The sequence below is a fragment of the Vidua chalybeata genome, chromosome 3 (assembly GCF_026979565.1).
Source record: "Vidua chalybeata isolate OUT-0048 chromosome 3, bVidCha1 merged haplotype, whole genome shotgun sequence".
NCBI classification, from domain to species: domain Eukaryota; kingdom Metazoa; phylum Chordata; class Aves; order Passeriformes; family Viduidae; genus Vidua; species Vidua chalybeata.
In genome coordinates this window covers 53308308-53324904 of record NC_071532.1, presented here as the reverse complement: position 1 = coordinate 53324904, position 16597 = coordinate 53308308, and the positions used below count along the sequence as shown (strand labels likewise).

Here is a 16597-nt window from a genome sequence, read left to right as displayed (position 1 = left end):
GAGCTCAAGCAAAACTACTGCAAAGCAGCAATGATGTGAGAAGCCATGCAGCAAAACTTTCATAAGGTTAAGAACTGTGTTCTTCTCAAGCTGTAGCACTTACAAACCATGCCTTGATACAGATAGCTCTTTTCCCATCCTTCTATCAGATGCACTCCCCAAAAACCATATTGGCCCAGCTCCCTCAGCTGTGTTGCAAAGCTCAGACAGGCTTGGAGGATGGGGAATCAGCAATGGGTAGGGTTGCACCTGAAGGTCTGGCAGGGCTGAAGTCTCTGCTTCCTCTTGCAAGGACCAGGAAGCAGACATTGACTAGAGCTGCAGTTCTTTTGACTTCCCATGGGGGAAAAGGAGTGGCCAGAGAGGAGAGCAAAGGATCACTGCCTCACAAGATCCTAGGAAACCCTCTTTCAAAGAAGCTTCCAGCTGCAGTTCTTTCTTTTTCCACCACTGTCATTTTACCTCAAATGTTTTTTCACACCATTTATGAATACTCTCAAAATTCAGTGCAACAAGAATACAGATCAATGGGGAAAGGAGTTACCTTTTATTGTATTTAAGAATGTTTTATACAAGTGGCTTCCAAGTGTGCTGTGGGCTGTGGCATTACAGTGGTGCTTACTGGAAGAAGCTGCAGCAGGGACGTAGCCTGGCAGGTGTTGGAGAAGGACAATTGGCACCTCAGGTGAAGGGCTGGGTAAAGCACCATCATTCAAAAAGGCAGATGGAGACGCCCTGCCCAGTAAGGCCCCACCAAGTGATCATCCATTGTGGCAGTCAGCTTTTTGAGAACCTGGACATCCTACCCATGCTTTCTTGGAATTTTTTCAGACCACTTTTATTAGCGTTGCAATGAATAGATAGTTCTGTGCAATACCAACATCCTCTCTTTCATAAGAAAAAAGCTGCAACACTGAAGCATGCTCAGGTGCACAAAACCCTCAAAATTCCCCATGGATGTTTTTCCTTTGTATGATATATTAATTAAAGAAGAGATCTGTTGGGTTTTTTTTGGTAGATTGCGTAGTACACAGTGTTTAACACTTCTGTATTGACGTGTCCATGTGTCTCTTCATTTACTGGATTTCAGGAGTGCACCCGAAATTATGAATGTGTTGGATAATGTTTAGTTTAGTTCACTCAGCGATCAAGACAACTGTGACATTATCTTAGCCTTGAGATACCTCTTCCCATGCCAAAATGGTGCTTAGCAGTAGATGGGGAAGGGTATTGGTCTTTCAGAATTTTTTCTTAATACCCAGTTGAAGTGCTACAAGTTATGCATCCTACTTGGCTGGCCAAGGCATTATTTCAAAAAGAAAACTGAAGTCAAGACCCTTTTCTAGAATTTCAGAAGCCTTTTGAAATTTATATAGAGGTTTCTGAGACTTGAGTTCTACATAAGTTTGTTAAAGCTGTATCATCTCAAAATACCACATTCCCTGGCCGCTTAATTATTTAGCATTACCAGCAGGCACTGAATTACTGCAAAGAAATGTGAATTGCAGAACTTGGGGTGTTGTGAGAACCTTGTTCTAGCAGGCATGTGTGAGAAACGATCTGAAAGTTTCTTTTCTGCCCTTCTACTGTCTTGGATTTAATTTTCCAACCTTTTCCCAGGTTACCAGAGAATGTAAATGTGGGAGGGGTTGAGTGGACAGCTCTTGAAGAGTAATTGTTTGGTTTTGCTGCTGTGGTCCACAGACCTCAGAAAGAAGTAAGCAGTTTGAGTGTGGGGCTGCGGGTGAGGAGCAAAGCAGAAGCAGAGTGATCACAGCCCCGTGTATTTGTGCTCTACTGATGGTCAAACTACACTCCACTGAGTTGCATTGGGTTCAGTGAAAATGAAGAGAAAAAGGAACAAGGATGAGAGGTTCTTGCATGAGGATGAGACAAAGAGCCTGAAGTGGCAAATTAAGCTATATTTACTGAGGTAAACCTTGTAACACTAATTTCTGCCTGTTACCCCAGTATAATGTTATATATCCAGTATTTTAAATAAGACTTAATTCATTAATTAATATTGTTCTCTGAGGGAAGTCACTTTATTCAGTTCCTTAAAAAGGTAGTCTTTATAACATTTATCAGTCTTTTTGATGTATACAGTTTTCTCCTCCTTTCTGCTTCTGATTCAAGAGGAAGAGATGGAAAGTTAACAGAGCACCTGTGTTTTTGAAGTTTAAGATGTGTCTGGGGCTTATTTACCATCTCATTGAATCGTGGTATTTGGTTACAGGGTGTTGTGGGAGAGAGAAGAAAGAGACGCAGTATGATGCATGCACAAGCCCTAAGCTAATGAAAAACTATGTTTTGTAGATCCTTATTCCCACGGTAACCTGCTGGGACAGACTTTTTAATCAAACCATAACTCTACAAAGGGTATTAATATGAAAAAAAAAAGAAAAAAGGCAAGTGCTGTAGATCAAGAGTTTTTGAACCTTGGGCATACAGGTGTATCAGTTCAATCCGTTGTTTAAGCCCTTTATCGTGCTCCATGCATAGGTGTCCTTGGGCTGTCAGAACAGCTCACTTGTTATCAACTTGGCAAATTTACTGTGGCATGACAATAATATGACAATAGTATGCTTTCAATGATCAGTGTGCAGTTGGTTGTTGGACCAACACTTCTCTCAGCTGCAGCCTCCAAATCAGATAGTATTGTAGGTGCAAAGTTACAAGCACTGTTAATGCCTTCTGGATGCCATGTGGTATGGGGTAGTCTGAGAAGCACATGTAGAAAGATGTCAATTAACAGTTGTGAAATAGGTGTGCTGTGACTCAGGGTGTGTCTGTAGTAGTAAACAGTAAGGTACATGCAGCCACATGAGGTTGTGTGGTCATGTTCAAAGCACTTCTCCTACATGAGGTGCCCTGCACAGACCTATTGAGAATTTCTGCACTGCAGTCTCGTGGGTGTGTCCAGGTGAGGCATGGTGTGAATTTTACCACATTACATGTTATGGTATTCTGAAGTTTTGTTTGTTCCTTTCTGCTTGCGCCACACCTTCACAATATCAGGTTTTTGAATATATAGTCTCAAAGACAGATGGTCTATGTCTGACTGCATGTGCTGCAAGTTGCTGAAACATGATGGCCAGAGTAAATGGGTTAAATAACTCCCTTAATAAAGGGAGTAAGCAGTACTTTCTAATGCATATTGCTGCTGCTCTTGCTGAAATGTTTGGTCTCTTTCAGATCTACCAACCCATGCGTTCTATTAATAACGTCTAGTTCTTTCTCATATGCCTTTGCTCAAATTTATGTTTGTCTTTCCTGTGATTTGGTATTCCTTCCTTACTTAGTCTCATTTCTTTCTACATCAGCTGTGAAGTAGAGTAAGTAGGTAATGGGAGGAGAACTAGCAGCTACATGGTGTTTTCCCTATGGCTTTTTGCTGCTGAATTCAGCATGGCCAGAAGCACAGCCAGGAGAGCAGTCTGGGCTGGTGAGCAGGGTGGTCGCACAGTGTCCATTCAGGTTAAACATCAGGATGGCATCACTAGGCTTGCTGCATAGAGGGAGAAGGATAGTGATCCCCAAAAGAGCAAGTTCCAGAGAGCTTGAAAGATTTTGGATCAGTACATGGCTTGCTTAGTACAGCTTCCTCTCTGTTTTATCCTGCCAGTTTAGTCTGTCTTATCCCTGTAGAGGCAACTGTAGGCTAGATTATCTAGAAAATGGTTGTAATCTGAAGAGATGCAAAAAAGGGAAGTTGTCTCATCTCACTGTTCTTTATACAAAAAACCCTTTAGGTTTAACAGAAGGAATTTAATGTTTGGGAGTGGTTAAGTTTGGTACTATGCATAGGAAGTAGTATGAATAAACTGAATTTTATTAAATTGCTGTTACACAAACACAACTTTTCTTTCGTCTTCATAGGGGCCATTTGTTGTGGTTTTCATTGATTTGGTTGTTTTAAAGGTTGATGGTTTATTGATGATAAATGACTGATGCTGTAGCTACAAGAGTTGTTAGCTGGGAATTTTTCTTTGCTACAGTACTGAAGAAACAAATGACTCCTAAGGGTTCGTAGATTTTTGTTTTTAAATTTTATTTCCAGAAATTCTACGTGCTAAGCATTCTGCTTCAGAGATAAACAGGGAAATTCATATCTTCAGAGATGCTGTGTTATTGTTTTTCTGTTCTGGAGACTTACTGTTTATTTTCAATATTAAAAAGTATCCTTGTCAGACAGGCTGTGTGTCCTATGCTTTACAGTCCTTGTTAGACTTTGTCAATTTGCTTTGATGGCATATTTTTAGTATTTATCATTTCATACACAGGAGTCAGTGTTTATAAACCAATGAATTTTTGCTGTTAGGCTACTTGATGGAGCTGTAGGACTCAGAGCCCCTTCCTGGTGACTGCCAGGGAGCTGCAGATCCCACAGTGAGTGGCACTTGGCACAGGCAGGGAGGAGTGTGGCTGGTGGAGCCTTCATCTGCTGCCTCATCAGTTTTGAATTCCTAGATGCCATAAGTTGGTTTTGGTGTAAAGCTCTTGTCTGGACAAGCAAATAAGATCCCATTGTGGATCATTTCAGACACAGAAATGTGATTGTATCCATCCTAACAACTTCTTTTCATCCCATGTGTGACAGATACAGGCAAGTCATATTCTGTTCTTGGATTCCTGTATCCCTAGGTCAACAACTTTTATTTTAGGTAAGGTTGTCTTACAAACAAAGATCCTTTGCAGTAAAAAATTACTCTTTCTTTGAATGAACAGTCTTTTGCTTAGCAGTTAGGTAGTAAGCTGTGATTTGAATCTGGTTTTCCAAGTCAGCTTTTTCTGGATAACTTCTTGAAGACTGATCTAATTCCAGGATCTCATAGATTGAAAGGACATCAGGCAGGACAGTGGCACTGCACTGTTTGATTGCACATCTTCTTGGCTGCTTGAGTGAATATAGGGCTTTTGGGAAAAATATTTTTGCATCTTCAGGGACTTGTCTGTAAAACTTCTCAGAGAAACTACTTGATACTGATCAGTGTACTTGCAACACAATTCAGTAACCCAAATTACTCTGGGAAGCATGTGAGGTCCACAGAATGAAAGGAATATGTTTCCCCAGCAAGTGGTGCTTTGTCACTAAATTTAGTTCAAGACGCTAGTGTTTTTATCATATACTTAGAATTCCCTTCCTTTAAAATATTGCATGAATAGTTTATGACATAGAGGTTAAAGTTAAAAATCTGGTTAAAAATGCTGAAACATATAGTAAGTGGAATTAAATAAGATTTGTAGATAACATGAGTATCATAAGAAGTACCTCTGCCTAGCTGTTGTCAAAGTTTGTGTTTGTCTCACAAATGAAACAAGCCCTGTCAATAGAAATCAAGAGTTTTCCTCAGGGAGGTGTTTGTACTAGAAGTGGTCTTCTCTGCTTTTGCTGCTCCAGACCTTGATTTAACAAGATTCAGAGAATGAACCTTGTTTTCCCACAGAATTAATTTCAGTAAGGCATGTAAAAGGGATTTTGGCAGAAATGTAATGGCAGCCCTGCTGTCTCCTGTTAAACAATTTTTAAGGATGTGCATTAGGTACATTTTTTGTGCTTAGATGAGGGTCATTATGCAGCTGGCGTGGAAGGAAGATATCCATGTTGGGAGTAGCAGCCTTTGAAAATAAAAGAATTTTCCACATGGTCCCAATCGTTGCTGTGCCCATGCGTTTTTCCGGTTGCGTAGGCGCTGGGAGGCTGTTAGCTCACTTGCTGCCTCCACAATGTGACCAGCAGGGCCTTTGGAAGACTTCTTGAAACATGCTATTATAGGCTGCTTTGTGATGAAAAGAGGTCTTACAAATATCTTGAAATTTAAACAGAGCTGTTGTGGGTTTTCCTTTTATGCGCATATGTGTGTTTGTCAGCCAAATCATTTGTTCAAAGTTAATCTCAATTACAGAGCATATTGTTCATAATCCCCCATGGCTCCAAAACAATAGCAGAGTGTATGTCTGTTTGAATATATATTTACATACTTACATGTGAAATATGTTTGCTTGTATATATAATTTTGCTTCTAAAGTGGTGATTCATGTTAAAGAGATGGATATTTCATGCAGGATCCTGTCTTTTGAGCAGCACCGTCCTAAGGAAATAGTGCAGGAAGGCCTGAATGGAATGAGCAGGCTTTGATCCTGCAGCCAGTCAGCTGATCCAGTTCCCTATGTGCAATGCTGGGATTCATCCCAGCACAATGGATGGCAGGGTAGTCTGGGGGGTTCAACTACTTGGAAACAGAAAGGTTTTGTGTGTCTTTAATTTTAATATCTATGTCTTCTATTTTAATATCTCTACTTTTCTTCTGCTCCTGAGCATAAAGGAACTGGTAGGCAAGAGTTGGAAAATTTAAATAAACCACAGGTTGTATGTGCTCTGCATAATCCCCACAAGAGAGCCCCAACTGCAATAACTTCTTACAGAACTTAGGCTGCAATTTAGTGGTGTAGGAACTCCATTAGCAAAGTGCCCCACATTTTCTCCGTCTGCTTATTTCAGAGAAGGTACTCATCCTTTTTCAGCTGTAAGTATTTAGCAAGGAATTCCCTTAAAATCTTGGTTGGTGTCTGCTGAGACACTGCTAAGCAAAGCTTGCAGCTGCACAAAGTACTTGTAGTGTAAATTTTTGCTCCACAGTGAATGCTGTAGTCCTGTCACACTTGATGTGTCAAATTGTGATGGTATTGCTGAGCTACTGTAGTCTCCCTGTTCCTTGAGTAAGTTAATGTTATTATATTATATATGGGTGTTTGTAGGGGTTTTCTTCCTGTGGTCTCTGTAGCTTTGGGTTTCCTGGCTCTGGATAAACAATTTCCTTCCTTCTACCCCTTGCTGCCCACGTTGCAGTAGTAAAATGGTGTGCTGTTTCAAGTGTCTCTTCTGTCACTCTGATAAGATCATGCCACCAGGAAGGCATAACGTTATAATCCCAAGCACAATGTGATCCTGTTCATTTCAGCTCTTGTTCTTGCCAGATGGACTAGAAAAAAGGTCGTGCATAGGTGGAAGGTGAGGCTAGAACTGAAGATAGTTGAAGATAAAACACTTTACTTAAAGAGATAAATCTTGCATGGGGACATTTCCGTTTGTAATCATGGTGTTATGTAGAAATGAACTTTGAAAGCTAATTAGGATGTTCGGAATAATACAGCATATAAAGCTAACATAGAGAATACAGAATTGTAATACAGATTTGTGATGGGAGGGAGGAAATATTTCATCCTTCATTTGTTCTAAGATTTGATGTGAGATTTGAAAATATAGTAATAACATTACCACAGATAGGAATAATAAGATTGCTCTACAAGAAACAGGTCTGTAAGAAACACAAGACTACTGGTAATTCTAAGCTTGCTAGATTTTACTGGAAGAAATGAGTGCTTTCCAGAAAAAGCCTCTGAAAAGAGGCAAAATTTAAGGCATGCCTTAGGGTAGGGGGACTTCAGGCCCTTAAAAGAATCCCAGCAATTACCTAACCTGCCAACTTTCCAACAAGATAAATGGAAGCACTGTAGCTTGAAGGTGCCTTGGCTTGAATGAGATGCAGTAAGTAAGGTCTCTGTTCTTTACAGGCATCATAGATCTGATACTACTTATAAAAGAAGAATAGACTTGGTGCCCTGCTGACTAAATTGTCCTCTAGAGGAGTATTAGTTACAGAGCTTCTTTGTTAACTAGGCTGTATGCTTAAACTTCTGTGAATTTCTCCTATTAGCAGGCTTGCTAATAGCTGTACATGTAGATATGCTAAGTAAATGCAAGTGTATCCATGTAATTGACATATATAATGTGTATGTGTATACTGTTTTATACATAAATAAATGTTTGTGGTGTGGAATTTGCACAACTTCACTACTGTTCTTTAAAATGAGATAAAAGAAAGTCGACTTCTGCTCTTTCTGTGCAGGTGCTTCACATAAAGTCTTTCTTCTCCTTCTCTTTAATTACCCAATTAGCTTTTTTAGTGAAGAGAAGTGTTTCTAAAGCCTCTGTTTGCTGTAAGTTTCCCAGTTGCTTGCCTGCTCAGGCTTTCCACATTAGAAAACTAGGTAAGGCCTCGAAGTGTATGTTGACAGAAAAGAAAAACAAAATCAAAACACACAACTCACATCCCCCCCAAACAAATTTAAAAACCCAAACCACCCTGTACAGAACAGCTGATGTTTCTTATTTTAGCCCACTTGAAGACAATGTAGGAAATTGTGTTGCACAGCCCAGACTTATAGATAGCTAGCAATCCTTTGTGACATCCTGAGATCAACCTCTTTCTTGGTTTTCTTCATGTGTCGGATGAGTGAACGCTGTTATTGCATCCTGAGCAAATACACTGTTTGTGAAGTTCCCCATTCCTGGGAGAAAATCCCACCTGGGGAGTGCAAGGCCCTGCGGGTGTGTTGTGCTTGCCAGGCACTCAGGCACTCAGCCTGCACTGCTTGAGGGTGGTGGCATGGCTTGACAATTTAAATAGGCTGGTGCCATGCAAGCTTTTCTCTTCCTTTTCCACCTTGGAGAAGGAGTTTCATCAGGTGGTTGAAGAAATTCCTGGAAAGCAGGCACTCGAGAAGATGCCTGAGACTCACCAATTGTTCTGCTCTTGTGGAAGGCTGGAGAAATCTCTGTGACCTGATGGGAAAAGTGAACTTCAGTCCCATCCTGAAGTTTTGCCTTAGCCTGTGAACAGCAGATAATTTCATCAAGGATAGTGCTAATTTCTTCATGGCTTTTCCATTATCCTGGCAAATTTGTTTTTTTCAAGTACTTTGGTTTGGCAATACAAATGAAAGCTTTACTCCACACACCCTTTTAAAATCTTTATTATTCTAAGCGTAAACCTGTATGCTTTCTATGTTTTATGTCAGTTGTGTGCCTATCTGTTTTTTAGACAGAATTTATATTCCTTTAGAATAGGCTCTATTCTGCAACATTCAGTTTTCAGAGGTTTATTATATGCTTTTCAACAGCATTTGTTTTATCAGCACTTCCTGCAGCATTTGTTACACATGACGACAGCAGTGATTTGATTCCATTTAGAAGAATACCATATTATGTATGGAAAAACAGTAATTGCTTACCTGTTTGCCAAATACATTCTACTGTGAAAAATATCTAGTGTTGATCTATGCAGTACCAAGCACTGTTATTTCTTGTTTACATTTTCTACAGTTGATAGTTCCAAAAAACCCCAATGAAAATAGTTTATTGCCCACTTCATAATTAAATTTCCATTTGTACGGATTTGGAAGCCTATTCTTGGGTGAATGCAGCATCTACATGTAGACTGAAGTTTTAGCCCTAATTTTTCTTTTCATCTGCCTAATGGCATTTGGGTACAATTTCATGCTTGTCAGAAAAAGCAAAATTTAACTGTAGTGAGAGTTGTTCTTGAAGTATTTGTGGGAACTCCTTGGAAATACGCAAGATGCCCTGCAGAGAGCTAGGTCAGGTGGTTTGTATTCACTGCCCTTACCCACAAGGAGGAATAACATGTGGCATTCTACGTGGCTTCTAGTGAGTGTTAGCAGTGCTTAAACTGTTAATCCTCCTCTTCCTGTGCCTTGGAAGGCAGGGCTCTAAGTACACCATGTGAGTTCCGTCTGTGTTCCGTGAATTCTAAAAAACTTCGTTTTTCGTTATGAAAATTAGGCAGCACTGAGTCTTCACTTCTGAGCTCTTTGCTCAGGCATAACCCAGTTCTTCTTGTGCTATTCATACAAGGGGTCCTGCTGTCTGTGCTGCAGCCACTTGCATGAGCCAAACAAATAAGTCAGGATCAGTCAAAGTAATGCACCCTGTCATCCCAGTTATTTCAAGTCTCAGGGGTCATTTAATGACCTGATCTATATGTGAGGTAGATCTGTGCCACTTTTTTGAGCTTTAATTTGCTAATAGAAATAGTAACATGCTCCTCATGACCTGCCAGTAGCTGCCAACATTTTTTCTGACAGTTGGGAAACATGTGCTTGCTTTGTCACAGCATTCTTGGTTTTTCATATCTGATCTTAAAATTATTTAAAACCCCTAATTACTCCCACAGAATCAAAGACCAGTATAACTCCTGTGTTACAGCTTGAGGGAATATATCCAGCGGTTCATAGTTAGAATTCAAATGTGCTGTGACCTACAGAGGAAATTTCTCATTGAAAATGCAGCAGTTATGAGCTGAAATGGAGTAACTGTTTAGCAGTGTATTCAGATGAATTTGAAGAGAAGCTGTGAGCTGTACATTGGTATTTGGTGAGAGTGGAGAAGCAACAGTCCTTGTTCCTTGGTGGCCAGTGGATCCAGTGCTGCTGCTGAGGGCAGGGCCTCTTCTCATCTCCTTGTTGCAAAGGTGAAGGAGCTGCAAGGGAGTGTTATAGGGCTGCATATATTACACTCTTCTTCTCTCATTGTACTGCTTTAGAGTGGAGTGTATAAGCTGTGACTGTAATGGTAGCAAACCCCAAAATTAAATACTGTGTGAAAGTGAAACTGATGTATCATTTTCATTAGTTTTGGTATGCTCAGGCAGAATTTGTGGGATTAATTTTGAAAGCTTAATCCAGATGGAAAAGGTTAAATTCAATGCTGAATGAATTTGGTTCCAATTCATTTGTTGCCCTTGCTTGCTCTTTTTCTCAAAAGAATTAGAGATTAAGCAGAGAATTGTGCATACTATCCTTGTTTTCTGCCATCATGTAACTACATGTTAAATGTTAAAGACAACCTCTCAGTTATCTGATGCAATAAGTAAACAAATGGATCTATTGCCATGCCAGCTCTTGAGTCCTGTGGCCTGAGTATTCATGCAAGCACTTATGTTCATTTTTCCTTTTTCCTCAGGATTTATCTGGATCCATTGACGACTTGCCGACTGGAACTGAAGCAACCCTCAGCTCAGCTGTTAGCGCGTCAGGCTCCACGAGCAGCCAAGGGGAGCAGAGCAACCCTGCACAGTCTCCGTTTTCCCCTCATGCTTCTCCACATCTCTCTGGCATCCCTGGGGGCCCATCACCTTCCCCTGTAGGCTCACCCGTTGGAAGCAACCAGTCGAGATCTGGTCCCATTTCTCCAGCGAGTATTCCAGGTAAGTTTGTTCTAACAAACAAAATTAAACTAATTGGTAGGTTTATTAAATACATAAATAAGTACTCCCATATTCTGAACTAATTTATTTTCTGAGAATCCTGCATTTTCAGGGCGTTTCTGAAAAAATGCACACTTAGAGCAGGAATAAATTCAATCTAAACTTCAGCTGCCAAGCCTTCAGAATGCTCAAAATTCTGAACTTGACTCCACATAGGTGTTTGATAAATGTCTTTATCACCAACCAATGTGAATACTTAATTGTAGTTTTTGTATTTGGTTTGTGTGTCATTTTTCACATGCTTCTCTCGATTATTTACAGTCCTTTTTTTGTTCTAACTGTTTATTTTTGTTGGGTTTGGCTCTTGAGCTTGAATGGTCGTTACAGACCTGCAGGATGAGGCAGAGATTTTCCAACTCTGTATTGTGGCAATGTAATTTTGGACATGAATACAGAATACTGTATGAGATATTTAATATTTGCAAATATTAACAAGTTACTAGAGATTCAGAATATGACACACCGTTATGTGTTTTCAGAAATTTGTGGAAATCTGTTAAGATACCCAGAAGAAAAAAATGGCATACATTAATTTCAGTTCTTACCTTATCCCCACCCATCTGGCATGTTACTTACTCCAGAGGGTCAGGCAGCAATTTGTATTTAGTATTTCAGGTGAGTTTATTCTCTTTCTGATGCTCAAGTTTTTTTATTATCTTCTGACATTTTGAATACTAGGGGAATTCCTAGGAGTAGGAGAGTGCTGACATTACCCTAGGGATAACATCAGTTGCTGACAAAACCACAAAATAATAAACAGACCTCAGTTAAAAGAAACAAAAGCAGAAGTGCCTTTTTGTTAGGTGATTTGAGTGTTACTGTAAACCAAATGCTGGTTAAAATTCAGAGAGTAGAATGTGTTTTGGTATTTGATAGAAAGGTATCTGTGTAAAATGTTCCTGCCCGTTTGTCTGCAGAGGTTTAAAATAGATAAGCAGAGGGAAGTAAGCTCGGTGTACACAGGAATGTTTAGTACTAAATGTGGCCTGAGCATGTTGAGCCCTGATGCTGTGTGCATGCCCTGCAGTTATTTATTCCCTCTCCAGCCACTCTGACTGGCAACACACGCTCAGGTGGATCAGGAATAGTGGGGACAGAGGATTTGCATTGTATGCAGTGTGGTAGCTTTGTATTTCCAAGGTAGTTCCCAGTATTTGGTATAGAAATCCATCTCTGTTGTTGAGTGAAGCCAGATAGTCCACCTGGCTGGAAAGGTAACATTTTGCCACAGTCAGATTCAGGTGAGTAAATGGATTGGCATTTTAGCAGCCTGATTGCTGAATAGGGAAAAGATGTTGTGATGCTGAAAATAGGTTTATTGTAGGCATGATATGTAAGGATGAGCGTAAGTGTGTAGGGGGAGAGTAATAACTTTTATGAAACCACCTGACCCTATGGGGTAAAAATAGAAGGGATATGGACTCAGAGGTCAGGGTCAGAGTCACTTCATCGTTTCATATGAGCCCCAAAAGCTCATTTTATAACTCACCTAGTGAAAAGCATTGTCTCTACATACAAACTGTGCCACCATTTTGCACGGTGGTTTTCTGGTCTGCTGCAGCAACACAAAAGCAATTCTTTCTCGGGAACGATTTTTATGAATGGTGCTAAATCAAAATCACCCTGCACTGTTTCCCTGTCATAGACAAGCTTCTGGTCTCTGCAGCTCTTGCTAAAGGTGAACTCCCAGGCGTGAGCTAAGGCAGCGCTCTCCAGAGGGCAGCCAGGCAGCTGCAGTAGCATCACTGCTGCTGCTGCTGCTGCTGCTGCTGCTGCTGCTGTTTCTCGAGCTACAAAAAGCAGGAGCAAGGCTGCTATTTAAAGCCTTGTGATAGAGGGATGCTGCTGGGTGCTGGGGCTTTCAAGCCGTATGAATTAGACTGTGCTTTCACCTAAGTATGTTCGCACCATTGTTCTTCATTACAAGGACTTTGGTAGCTTTTATCATCAGCTGCATTCATGAGATCCTAAGAAAAAGTAACACAGAGCTTGTTTGCATTTCTGTGGCTGTTTGCAGCAGTCAGGTTGTAGACGTTTTTAAACACAAATTGTGTAGTACAGCACCTTGCCTTTAGTAATTTTGTTCTCTGTTATTTTCTTCTCCGTGCTCACCCTACCCTTGTTTGTTCTGACCTCATTCCTCTCCTATTACCTCCTGCGATGTTGTGCCACAGTTTCTCAATGTGACATAGATTGGCTCTTTCAATCATTCTCTCTCCAGCAAGTCATTGTAAAATGAGCAGCTGTTGTGTTGCTGATAGCTATGGCTAGGGAAAGCCAAAATGTTGCAGGGGGTTCTTGGTGGGAAGACTGTTAAAATAAAGGTGTTGCTTTCCCAGGGTTTACTGGAAGAGAAGCATCCTTTTCCCAATGGCTCCTTCCTTACAACAAAATTGAAAACTAATTTAACATCAAAAGGGCAAACAAACAGCCAAAATTAAACCTCCCAAATGGCTGATGCTCTTCCACTGCCTGTTTAAGCTATCTCCGCACCCCTCTGCAATCCTGCCACCCTGCATTGCTTTCTGCTACACGCCACGAATTTCACAGGAACAGCCTGGCACAGGCAGCACTGACATTGGCACGTCCCTAGCTCAGTGGGCATTTCCTTCCTGTGCTCTCTGAAATACTGGATGGATATTTTGTGTGTTAAGTGGCACATGCATATACAGCCTTTGTTTCCATTCACATTGCCAGAATAGACCAGGGAGATTAACTCCTGAGAGCAGAAAACACAACTTGAATGGATTTTGTTCAAAAAGGTAGTTTTCTCTCAAAATCAGAAGACTTCTTGTTCAGATGTATGTTCATTACAGGGCTGAAATCCTATGATTTCTACTGATTCAAAATGACATTAAGATTTCCTATTAAGTAGATCATTATTCTGTTTTGCCAGAAATCCTGATCTCTTTATTTTGTAGCCGTCTTTATATTTAGGGTACATATTCTTCCAGAAACGAGATGTGATGCCCCGCACTGCTTTGGGTCTTGAACTGTGCCTTATTCAACCCTACACCATTAGTGGAAGCTGATGCAGCATATATTAAAATGCACTGCTGTTGCAGAAGATTTAGTGGCTGTTAATTTCACTTTTCTCTTTTTTTTTTTTCCCTTTCCCTCCTGCTCTAACAATTCCAGTTTACTAACAAAGCAAAAATGTAAATAAGCCAAGCTCCCCTTTCTCCCCCCCAACCCCAATTTTGATCTCACTGGCCAAAGGCTTTTGTCAGCTCTTTCTCCCTTGTGGTGTAAACAGCAAAAGTTTTTTAATATTAAGAGTTCTGAGAAAGATTGCTGATAGGCCAGGAATCCCTTAACCCATGATGGACAAGCAGATTTTGTACAAGTTAATAGATTCTATTATTTTTAAACGCCTACAGCAATTTTTATCTACATAGAAGAGAAGGCCATGCTATGCTAATAATGAGTAGCAAATGCTGCCTTTAGAAATACGTGGGGTTTTTTTCACATGGATCAGTATTTTGACTTCACTTGTATAGATCAGTATTTTGACTTGTGCTTTTAAGATATAGCATGTACTTTCTGAAAAAACAAGTTTATTTTCACTCTGTTAAGCATCAGCTACATTGTTGTTTTTATTAGTTGTTGTCTTCTTTCACTGAGGAACTTGGGTACAGATGAAGTTACAATTTCTGGAAAAAATCCATTTGTGGATACTCTGTTTTAGGATGTTATTGCTGGGCTTCTTAATTTTTGCTAACTAGTCAGCATCTTCTCATTAAAAATACCCCAAATTTTAATCATGATAATTATGTGAACCAATGGATGTAATCCATTCAGTGTTAAACTCTACTCTGCAAACCTGGAGGTCTTTCACACCTGTATTGATTAGCTAGCTGGCTTGAATTCCAAGATCCATCAGAATTACAGCATTACAGCCAGCACTCCAGGCAAAAAAGAGGAGCAAGAGGGAAATGGGATACCCAGATGGAACAGTAACAGGAAATCTTGTCTTGGTGTGCATGTTTAGTCAATGTGTATGGCTAAAATGCTGCAAGAAGAAAAACATGAACCGTAGTCTATCATAGTCTAAAGGGACATTGTGCTGCAAGAATCTGAAAAGGAGTGATGCTTTCTTTCATGCCTTATGAAAGAGAAGCGTACCAGTTGAACCAATTTCCAGAAGATACTACAGCAAAACAATAATTTTACTGTAGATCTTGTTTTAAAAAAATAATTTGGAAAAATGTTTTCCTTGGGATTGAGCTATTCTACATACTTACCCTGTGAATCACCACTATTTGTATATTATATGGCATGGACCTCTTTTAAATATATTTGAGGGAGAGAAGACTACCATATGAAAGTGATAAGCACTGTCTTTGTGGGTGACATGGACAGTGGGATCGAGTGCACCCCCAGCGAGTTTGCCAGTGACACAAAGCCGTGCAGTGCAGTTGTCACACAGAGAGAAGGGCATCCAGAGGGACCTGGGCAGACTTCAGAGGTGGGACTGTGTGAGCCTCATGAAAGTCAACAAGGCCAAGTGCAAGGTCCGGCACTTGGGTCAGGGCAATCCCAACAGATGCAGACTGGGCAGAGAATGGATTGAGAACAGCCCTGAGGAGAAGGACTCGGGGGTGTTGGTGGAGAAGCTCAGCAAGACCCAGCAATGTGCACCTGCAGCCCAGAAAGCCAACCTTCTGTATCAAAACCAGTGTGGCCAGCAGGGTGAGGGAGGGGATCCTGCCCCTCTCTGGTGAGATCCCCCCTGAAGTTCTGCATCCAGCTCTGGGGTCCCCAACACAAGCAGAACCTAAGTTGGAGCAGGTCCAGGGAAGCGCCACAAAGGTGATGAGAGAGCTGGAGCACCTCTTCTAGAAGACAGCTTGAGAAAACTGAGGTTTTTCAGCCTGAAGAAGAGATGCCTCTGGGGAAACCTTATGGCAGGCAGCCTTCCAGCACTTACAGGTGGCTTACAGGAAGGCTGGAGAGGAACTGTTTAAAAGGACATGAGTAATAGGTCAAGGGGGAATAGCTTTAAACTGAAAGGAGGTTTAAATTAGATATTGGGAAGAAGTTAGTCACTGTAAGAGTAGTGAGGCACTGGAACAGGTTGCCCAGAGAATCTGTCAATGCCCCATCCCTAGAAGTGTTCCAGGCCAGGTTGGATGAGGCTTTGAGCAACCTGGTCTAGTGGAAGGTGTCCCTGCCTATGACGGGGGGAGGAGGGTTGGAACCAGACAAACTTTAAGATCCCTTCCAACCCAAACAAATGTATGAATCTATTAATTTGTAATACTATGCTTTTTGTTGAAGTTTAAAATACCCTAAAGTAATTGCAAAACAAGAGGAGATTATATACTTGTAAAATGGATATGATCCCCTGTCTAGAAAGATTGTTTTAACACATCTATCAATGTTTCTCCCTTGGCTTCTCCGGAGGCAAAAATCTTGCAACAGCTTGTTGCAAGGAAGATGCATGCTGTTCATTGGCATCCAGACCA

The 16597-nt window shown here is 40.8% G+C and overlaps 1 protein-coding gene across 3 annotated transcripts in view; it reads left to right on the top strand.

The window, feature by feature from the left end:
- ARID1B (AT-rich interaction domain 1B) overlaps positions 1 to 16597 on the top strand; it is a 326328-nt gene that overhangs the window by 216872 nt on the left and 92859 nt on the right. For all 3 annotated transcript variants that reach the window (XM_053937249.1, XM_053937248.1, XM_053937250.1), the window contains exon 5: positions 10826 to 11069. In XM_053937249.1, coding sequence (XP_053793224.1) covers positions 10826 to 11069 — 244 coding nt within the window. The remainder of the gene's footprint in view (positions 1 to 10825; positions 11070 to 16597) is intronic.